We start from the raw sequence: 9,306 nt of genomic DNA, 5'->3' as shown, positions 1-9,306 counted from the left end.
TGGCAATCTGATATAGATGTATAGAATCGATATAATGTAGAATTCCAATAATCCAATAAGTAATGGTATTAATACATAGGTTTTTTAAAAAATAATTTATTCATTTCAGAAGTAACATAATTAATAAAATGTGATTGTTTAAATGAAAATTTATTAACTATTCGAAATAAAACACTGTACAGACATTTTTCAGTTTTGTTTTATCATATATTTAAAATACCTTTACAATATAAAACTTAATTCTATAGTTTCCTTGCATAATTGGTTTCATAAAATGTTAATGTACATAATTAAAATTTTATGTACAATTATCAACTGCTTACAATGTTTTTTGAAGCACATTTCTGTTCTAGTTTTTGCATATCCACAAGTATGGTTGCTACAGCATGTCTAAGTTGATGGAATTTTGACATAGATAATTCAAATATTTGGTGCTCCCCATTGCTGAATGTCCACTTCATTATAATATGTGGTTCCAGGACTCTATTTATAATGCTGAAAGTAATAGAGAAATAAACATCTAAACAAAGATAATATTTGTAATAAATGTTAGGATATTACTTGGAAGAAATGGTGATGTCTACACGCCACTTGCAAGATACAAGATGTGAGTAAAACTTTGTTTTATTGATTAAACCAGTTACTAATTCTAATCGCTTTTGGCCATAGATCACAGTAGACAAATCCTCAATGCAGTCAGGAGATAATCTGAGGAATGATGTTGTTAATTATAATTAATTAATGTATTTATTATATTAATTTATTAAATATATACTTTAATTCCTCCAATATTTGCTTGAATTCTCCAGGTTTCACATTCTGAGATAATATGCCCAAGTGAACCTTTAATATCGTATAGATGACTGAATAATACTCATCCACAGATTCTTCTGGTACATTGTATTTTTGACTTATTTTATCCAATATTCCTTCCTCTATATATTCTTGATTTATTGATTTCACAGCAACTAGAAATGAAAGGTTAGAGTATTTGCAATATATGTTACAACTGTAATACACATTTAAAAAAGTCTTACTCTGTATTAAAGGGCGAATAAACATCTTCTTCAATTCTGGAAGAACTTTTGTATTGTTTCCTAATGCATACAAAAGTTGTGTTTGAAAAGTTGTCATGTTTGTTATAATTTTGTTTTCCTTGTTCTATAAAGCAAACGATATGGAAAATCGTCTAAAATAATTGGAGTGCTAGGAAGTATCCTGTATAAATATTATTTTTTATAATATCACTGATATCAGTTAGGATATGTCAATCTGTCATTCTCCAAATAGATGACTTGTTTCTGTTTCCACATCGTTTAATGCCATCTAGCAGAGCTCAAGCAAGATAAAATTAGGAAAGAGCAGGCATCACATTTCAAAATCATTGACATTTATAAAGTATTAGTAACATATAATTTAAATCGTATTTTAATAAATAATGCGATTATTTTTCAATGTTTCCAACCATTTTTTTCACACCAGCGATTTAGTCTTTTTGGTACATCGTTAATATATTCCTTTGAAAATCATTACAAGGACATTCTGGATAAGAGAAGCATAGTACACCGATTATTTCATTGGATACTTTAATACCAGTGAAATATTAGATATAATATTTAATATAGGCAAATAAAGATCTATAACAAATAGCCTGATGTATCAAATTTGGAATACAACATACAACTGACCGTGTGGCCTAATGGATAAGGCGTCGGACTTCGGATCCGAAGATTGCAGGTTCGAGTCCTGTCACGGTCGAACGCTTCTTTTTCTTTTTTGATATTTTTTTATATGTACAATATAAGTTACATCAAATTAACGTATTAAATACTAATCATTTTGTTTTATATATATTTTTTTTGACATGAATGTGCAGTACATTTAAAATTTAATACGTATACATTAAATTTTAGATAATACTTCATAGCTGGTTAACCTTTACGTTATTTCATAAAGGATAGGATCTTATACTTATAGGAATAAAAACATTTTAAGCGTACATTGTAAGTTTTATTTATTTCAGAAAGAAAAAAAAATTCCTTCGAGCCGGATTTGAACCAGCGACCTATGGATATCTACCGTTTTAACATGCCAACTACAGTCCACCGCTCTACCAACTGAGCTATCGAAGGTTGTTGTTTCACGTGTGCCGCTAGTGATGTGATCAGGTTACTTATCTTAAAATGTATGAATTTTTCCACTTTGTAATTTTTTGCTTGTTTAAACTACAGAAAAAGTCATCCCAAAGTCATATTTATTATTTACTCTTTACTTTATTTATTTAATAGTTAGAAATTAGAAACAATCTATAATCGGAAAAGAATTCATTGTCGCATTAAAATATACCTACTATATTCTTAATTTAATTGTGACAACCGATTAATAAATTGGAACTTCGTGATACGTAGTGATTAAAGAGACTGTCGTTTAAAATTTAATATTCGAATTTAGAAAACGAAAATAAAAAGGAGTAATAAAGGGAACCATTCCAAATTCAATTCGCAGTGTCGATTCGTTTCGAAACTGATTCACGTAACGTTGTCTTTTTTATTACAACACTGGTATTGATTCCGTGCTCTTTAATGACGAAATCATTTTAGGAGCGCCGGTTCCCTAATCAGAACATAGTGAATTCATCTCGAATAGACCACACCTAAATGTCAGTCGTATTTTAGACGATCCTTTCTATCAATTTCGTTTTGCTACTCATTCGTGTCCTGAGATACATAATTTATGATTTCTTCAATCTACAGCCTTCCAATCACTATAATTTTCTACTATTATTTAATTTTCCTTTCCAAATAATATTTCCAGTAATAACAATAAAATTGTTTAGAGAAAATTAATTAAGAAAGTGTTGAACACTTGGTAGAATATATTATATATACATAGCATGTACATATACATTCTGGAAAGGGTAGTGCCCACTGAGGGACATCGAACAGTGAAATTGTAGTTGATTCTCGATTGAAGGAGCCTACAAGGAGAGTGCATCAATAATATAGCGAGCATCGCACTCCTTGAAAGTAAATATTCGATATTATCCTGGCAGAGCAGCCGGAAATTTGTACAAAGCACAGTTCACTGGCATACTCAAAGATACTTGAAAACTTCAATAAATATCCTTTCAACACGAAATACTCGTGTCTCCACTCTACACTATAATTATAGATCAACAGTTATCTATTCACAACGATATATCATTATTCGGTCGACTGATATTGTAACTATACCAGATTGATCTTGTCGTGGACTAATAGCATGATATCAATCTGTAACAGACTGTATCGTAGTTTTTTATTTATCAAATACAAACTATCATTTCCTTGCAAAACATTTTGTTAAAAAGAAAAATAACATGGTCATTAGACAGATTATTGTGATGTTCAAAAATCGTTTCTTAATAAACAGTTGCAAATTATCTTGGCTAAACAAGATCGTGGTATACTACATATACCTATATTCAAAGCCTTTTTGACTCGCGTCTTCTTTTGTTTTGATCGTCAGCGCCATCTTTATAAAAATATAAAAAAAATTGAACCTCCATAAACGAAGATGCGTTTGCTTGGAACATTTACGGCAAGCGAGGCACTGAATATGCTAACGAACAGAAACAACGCAGGATGTCGTATGCTCGTGTCGCATTTTATTCATGAAATCTGGTTGCGTCCGGAATATCAGTACCACTCGAAAGATGCATAATTTACCCCTGCACGGTCACATGTCCTCCGACGATAGGATGGGAGCGCGTGTCGCCATCCGCCGGTTGATGTCAGCAGGCGGTATAGCGTATTCCCAACATGCGAGGGTGGAACGGTTGGGTAATTACCTCCAGATCATGCCGCTCCAACGAATGGTATTAAGATGAACAAGGAGGGTGAGTACGGAAAGAATTGGCAGGACAAAGAGTGTAGGAAGAACGCAGACGCGGTCCGTCTACGAAGGCAACGTGTGACGCGCCTGCGCGGGATACGAACGGACAGGACAGCGAGGGAAAGAGAGCAAAATGGAAACGTGGTAAGGATATATGCACGAAAAATAGATTTGCGTGAAACGAGAGAATGAGAATTTCAAGGCGTATAAACAGTGTAGTTTGATAATGATCGGTGTCAAAAAATTGCAAACGGTACACCGGAAACTTCCGACACGGAGAGGTCATAGGTAACAGGCGCGTTGAGGTAAGAACCAATGGGTATACTCAATCAAGAAATTATAGCGGCTTGGATTAGACAATAAAGCCATGGTTCAGGGGGTAGAAGAAGATAAAAGGGTGATAGGAAGGGAGAAAGAACGGACAAGAAAGGGCGGAGCAAGAGAGAGAGACAGCCACTGTAAAACGATACAAGGGTAGTAGTGGGGATGAAGCGGAATACAGAAAGTAGATGAGAGAGAGGTGGCGCTCTCGCGCAGTCTGGCGTCGTCGGCTGACTGGTGTGCGTCTGGTCCGATTATAGACGCGATTTATTTTCGTCTCATTGTATTCGCGATCGTTTCGATCGCGGTGTATCGTCGCTAAAGTTTTTGTGTCTTTATCATTCGCGTGAACAGTTCTTTGAGTGTGATAGAAGAGTTCGCACCAGTGAGAACGAATGTCAGCTAGAGAACTCGTTCACACCGGTCGATGAGCTACCGTCGCTTGTGTTCTTCTAAGAATCCTTCTGTACGACGATTGCCGGCCGATGCGAGGGACAATAAGGTAATGTTGCATTATGAGGTTACAGTTCTGACTTGGACTGCTGGCTTGGCCGGTGTGGATCGATTTTCGTGTGAAGTGAAGCGGGAGCTGTCTGTGTGTGTGTGTGTGTGTGAGAGAGAGAGAGAGAGAGAGAGTGAGAAAGGGAGCGTGGGGTGAGAGAGGCGGACAGAGTGAGAGAGATGGCAGTTAATAAGACTGGAAATGTGATATAACGTATATTTTTCCCTGTTTTTTTTTCACTGTCTTATTACTGTCTTATTACTTCTGCTCCACCCCCTTCCCATCCCACTTCTCATTTCACGCGTTCATTCCTCTCTGACTCGTCTTTCAACTATTTATGTTCTGTGACGTTTAAAACGATCCTGGTCGATTCTCTAACACGTTACACTCGCAGTTCCTCATCTCGCACACCGCCAATTCCACTCGGTTTCGATAACCGTTTTCGTTCGCGTGCACGCGTGCGCCCATCTTTCCCAGATTCGCATATCAGAGGGCACACAAACCCTTTACCTGGAAGTACCGGAGTGGATACAATTCAGACGCTAGACGTCCCAGCTATTTGCGTGCAGTGCAGTTCGAATTAGATAATTGTTCTCAATCGAAAGCGGATGAAATATTTTCTATTCAAATAATTCGAAATATTTCTTGGTAATAACAATAAGTTCAAAGAATATGCGAACGTAGTATTGCATTGTCGAGAGCGCCGTTCGAATACAATATACGATGACAGACATTTATTTTTATAGTTCCACGTAAAATAGATCATTCAGTATTTCAAATAGCATTTTACTCGACGCTGGTCAGGCTCTCGAGACACAATTCCGTTGATGCCGGATCAACGGTGTTGCCGTAGATTGATCCCAGAAATGTGTAGAGGAAAGCAAACCGGAAGTGCATCTTCGTCGTGTTCACGGCTGGTCACGACCCAGAGGAGCTGGTCGTTTACTTTTACGGTGCAATGCGCCTCTGGATATAGTGGCATGTTAAACAAAAAGTTTGCTTCGCATGGAAAAGAGAGGACCTACGATAGATTGGTTTCAGCAGGCTGCGCTGCTTGAATGAGAATCGAAGACGGAAGCGAGTCGATCGTCTATGGAGAACCATTGATAGCTCTCCGACAGGCCGGCCCGGTGATCGGAGGTGATGAACTGCAACTGCGAAATTGTCGATCGCCCACGAAGATGCTAACGACAAGGACGATTAAGCGGATTATTAGCCGAAGCACGGGCGGGCGACGTTTAGCGACCTCTGCGTACCAGTGCACGAGCGATAATCGCTTTAAACGCATCCTAAATGAATTATAACTCGTTGACCGGGCCGAAAACTATACGTGTGTGCATCAGGCTGTGATTAGCCGAGACTGGGATCGTGCTAGGGTGTGTGTAAATATGGGAGCCATAATCGTGCGGAATTTTTCGTGTGTTCCGCGTCTCTGACCCTCTTCCGCCCTACGATTCTCACCGGTCGATAGACCCCGACTCGACGTGGTACTCTCTCTCTCTCTCTCTCTCTCTCTCTCTCTCTCGTTCGCTCGCTCGCTCTCCCTCCCTCCCTCTCCCTCTCTCTTTCTCTCTCTCTATGTCGTTCTCTCCTTGTCTCTCTTCTTTCTCTTTCTATCTTGATCGTGACTAGCTGGAGAGACGAAGAACGGAAAGAAACTAGGAACGCATAAGATACGGAAATCGTGCGATCATGATTTGTATATGCGGACAGTGCGTTTCCTGATCGATATACAAGACCGCAAAGTGCATACGGATTGTCGATATAATGTGATGTCAAAGTGATAGTGAAAGGTCTGCACAGTGATAATTTAACCTTTTGTTCCGCAAAGATCGGGGGAAGGAAAATGGAAGTACGGAAGGATTGGTGAAGCTCTGCGACCTAAATTAATCAGTGAACACCCGACTAAGGTAGGATTTCCGGTAGGAAGTGGCGCTTTTCTTTGCTTTGCCAGACCCCTCGAGGCAATTATGCTTTTCGACTGACACTTTATCCGGTGGTGAGTCAGCCGTTGAGTAGATACAACCGTTCAAGGTATATGTATAGAAATTCGGGCTGTAAATAAATGTCGAACTACGAATTCTACCAAATGTTTCGAAATGTTTCAATAGTATTCTTATCGTTGACACTGCACCGGTCTATATCGCGACATGTTGGTCTATAACACTCGCTTCGATTGTTTCGAAATCTTTTAGACCAGCTCATAGTTGTATTCTGTTTCGAATGCATTATCATCTTTATGTGACGATATTTGTCAAGCTTATTTACAACTCAAGCATATACCTGGACGGGTGTATCTAAATAGAAAGAGGTCAATTGCGGACTCGTGATCGAAGACGCAGTGAGTAACCGTAATTGTGTTTTACGATATAAACATTAAAGAGGAATCATTGTTTATCTTGTTCTAAAGGAAACCGGCCCAGAAATGATGGTGCGGGAAGATGAAGGTGACGCAAGATAACGACCAAAGTTTGTGAATACGTAGATAGATCGTGGTTACAAATGGGCAAGTAAAAAGAGAGGCAGTGCGGCGAAAAGTTTCGCATCGGCACAATAGTAAATTATCGATTTGTCGACTGTTCGAGAGGGAGACTGATAAGAAATCTTTACCTCCATTCAGAAAATTGTTGCTGATAGCAACTTTGATTCCCGGTGATCGCGTCGATAAACGAGAACTCTCTAGGACCTGACAGTACCAACATATGGTATCGCCTGTATCGCTTTCTTAATATATATATAACCGGATGACTTATTTTATGTTTCACTACTTGAGTTATTGGAAGCGTTCTTCAATATAGATGGTTTGGTGGATGTACGAATTGATAAACGTTATCGAGACGAATGAATCTTATTGAGATATTTTTTCTAAGAATTTTTTCGAACAATTTTCTTAACTAGTAGTATAAAGAACAGCACAGAAAGTAACCCATATTTAAATAATAAGAGAATATTGCAGAAAAGTGAAGCGTAGAAATATGTGTATCGTTTCTGTTAGGAACTTCGAATCGGGACAAGAACGAGTTGTCTGCCATCGTATTAAGAAGCTTTCTTTTGCGGCGTGTTCATGACTTACGCGATTTTTGGTTGATGCGATTAAATGCCCTGGATACCTGTGCAACGAGTATGCACCGCAACAAGTAATCTCTTAGGGTCTTTGTAGTGCTTCGAGATTATACGCTCACGTACTGGCTTCTTCGTACACCCCTGTCTTCGCAGATTTAACCCCCGTTAGCACAGTAGAACTTCATTTATACGAACTCCCCTTATCCGAACACGTTATCATGCCATTTTAAACTCGTATGCACACTGGTAAGAAAGAAAAGCTATTTAAAATTATTTGCTCAATAAACAAAGCGAAAGGATAAGTAGATTAATAGTGTATATCTGAGCCCGACATTGAGGCTTAATTATCTCAGAATTCGATCAGGGTAATTTACACGGCATAGCTTTTAATAGGCTTAATCGCCGAGCCCCTTTCTAATTTATTACACCGCAAACAACGGACTTACCGCCGCCCATCGTCTCCTTTGTTCCTTTTCGTTCAATTTTCCTGTACCTTTCATTAAGCCCCGCGGCTATTTGCCGTTTGATTATCTTGGAGATAAATTACATGTGTTCCATATAAATATAACAATCTCCTGGATCGTTCACGGTGGCTGCGCAACTAAAGCAAATCGAATGATACGTTTTACTGGTTTCTGCAGACAGAGAATGGCTGGATTCGAAAAGAAATCCCGGAGGATTGCGTTTCACAAACCAGTATCGTTATGCGTCTCTTGTGTCTACAACTTCAATGCAGTTCTGTTACTAGAAACGTTCGAGCAGGTACAACGCAGAACGCGATAAAGACATTTTATTGAGTACTTAATCTTCTGCTTGATTTCTAGCATCCATGACGCTTATACATTTGTGACAATTTTTTAAATTTATTGCCACAAAATACATAAAAATCCACAGTCCATTCATAAGGGTTGCTTAGTAGAAGGCTTGTACCATTTCATCTGTTTTGGTCCCATTGTTTACCTATCAAAAATAATCATTTCGTTGAGGAATAATTTTACAAGAAATTAATAGATTACATTCCAATTTATCTTAATTGTTAGTTAACCCTTACCTATATCGCAGGTTTCTGAAAAGTAACAATTGGTCGACTAACAGATCTTTGCTAATGCAATTTAATGCAATTCGTGTGGTTAGATCATTTTAATGAGCTGTATTTCGACTCTAATAATTATACTCTAATAGTGGCACTAAGTCGGCGAGTTTCTAGTCGCACTGTCGGAAAGTTGACGATTCGTTCTCCATAGAAACATCATCTAGGATGCATAGGGAACCGCAATGGCGTCGTCAGTTCGCCTAATCGTTTGTTTCTTAGCCGGCCAACCCTCGGTGTCTCGTGGGGTGACGACCCTGTATGCCTGACCGGAGCCTGGCATGTATTTCGTATTTATTATTTATACGCCGGCAAGTGTCTACATCCGGTGGATGTGCTCGACGGCAGATCCACTTCGTTAAAGGTACCCGGGCTGTTCTCCTAGCGAAGAATCGTGTGCACGTACAGAGCCAGGTTCTCTTCCCTTTCCAGCTCTAGCATTTCTAATTCAATGTGC

General features: G+C 38.5%; 2 protein-coding genes, 1 long non-coding RNA gene and 2 other non-coding genes across 7 annotated transcripts in view; 2 read left to right on the top strand and 3 right to left on the bottom strand.

Annotated features, from left to right (window-relative positions):
- Nucleotides 1–185: 185 nt before the first annotated feature.
- On the bottom strand, nt 186–1,560 carry LOC117223198 (COMM domain-containing protein 5). Of its 2 annotated transcripts, none has more exons than XM_076526948.1 (4): nt 1,038–1,560; nt 776–968; nt 562–708; nt 186–483 (listed from the first exon to the last, which is right to left on the bottom strand). In XM_076526948.1, the coding sequence occupies exons 1-4, from the start codon at nt 1,132–1,134 to the stop codon at nt 312–314; spliced, it is 609 nt and encodes a 202-aa protein (XP_076383063.1). In that variant the 5' UTR covers nt 1,135–1,560; the 3' UTR covers nt 186–311. The 2 variants fall into 2 exon arrangements, with proteins under 2 accessions (XP_076383063.1, XP_033331268.1); XM_033475377.2 differs by having other exon boundaries at nt 186–495; nt 1,038–1,470.
- Nucleotides 1,561–1,685: 125 nt separating this feature from the next.
- Nucleotides 1,686–1,758, top strand: TRNAR-UCG (transfer RNA arginine (anticodon UCG)). The gene has a single exon. It is a non-coding gene; the product is annotated as a tRNA-Arg (tRNA).
- Nucleotides 1,759–2,037: 279 nt separating this feature from the next.
- TRNAY-GUA (transfer RNA tyrosine (anticodon GUA)) lies at nt 2,038–2,132 on the bottom strand. The gene is made up of 2 exons: nt 2,096–2,132; nt 2,038–2,073 (listed from the first exon to the last, which is right to left on the bottom strand). It is a non-coding gene; the product is annotated as a tRNA-Tyr (tRNA).
- Nucleotides 2,133–4,400: 2,268 nt separating this feature from the next.
- The window catches only part of LOC117223214 (cholesterol transporter ABCA5), a 29,035-nt gene continuing 24,129 nt past the window's right edge, over nt 4,401–9,306 (top strand). The window contains exon 1 of one of the 2 annotated variants that reach the window (XM_033475398.2): nt 4,401–4,696. The gene's annotated coding sequence lies outside the window, so the exon portion shown is untranslated. The remainder of the gene's footprint in view (nt 4,697–9,306) is intronic. The other variant, XM_033475400.2, reaches the window with a different exon arrangement.
- On the bottom strand, nt 5,301–6,119 carry LOC117223217 (uncharacterized). Its single transcript, XR_004490874.2, has 2 exons — nt 5,722–6,119; nt 5,301–5,662 (listed from the first exon to the last, which is right to left on the bottom strand). It is a non-coding gene; the product is annotated as an uncharacterized LOC117223217 (long non-coding RNA).

This window comes from Megalopta genalis, chromosome 1 (assembly GCF_051020955.1).
Source record: "Megalopta genalis isolate 19385.01 chromosome 1, iyMegGena1_principal, whole genome shotgun sequence".
In the NCBI taxonomy this organism is placed as follows: domain Eukaryota; kingdom Metazoa; phylum Arthropoda; class Insecta; order Hymenoptera; family Halictidae; genus Megalopta; species Megalopta genalis.
The sequence above is the reverse complement of the archived record's forward strand: the minus strand, read 5'-3'. Positions and strand labels throughout refer to the sequence as shown.

Bases quoted from the DNA above. Each gene is read 5' to 3' on its own strand.
- LOC117223198 (XM_033475377.2), bottom strand. From the start codon at position 1,134: ATGACAACTTTTCAAACACAACTTTTGTATGCATTAGGAAACAATACA. The intron at 969-1,037 runs GTAAGACTTTTT...TTTCATTTCTAG, and splicing joins TATTCGCCCTTTAATACAGA to TTGCTGTGAAATCAATAAAT. The intron at 709-775 runs GTATATATTTAA...ATCATTCCTCAG, and splicing joins CAAATATTGGAGGAATTAAA to ATTATCTCCTGACTGCATTG.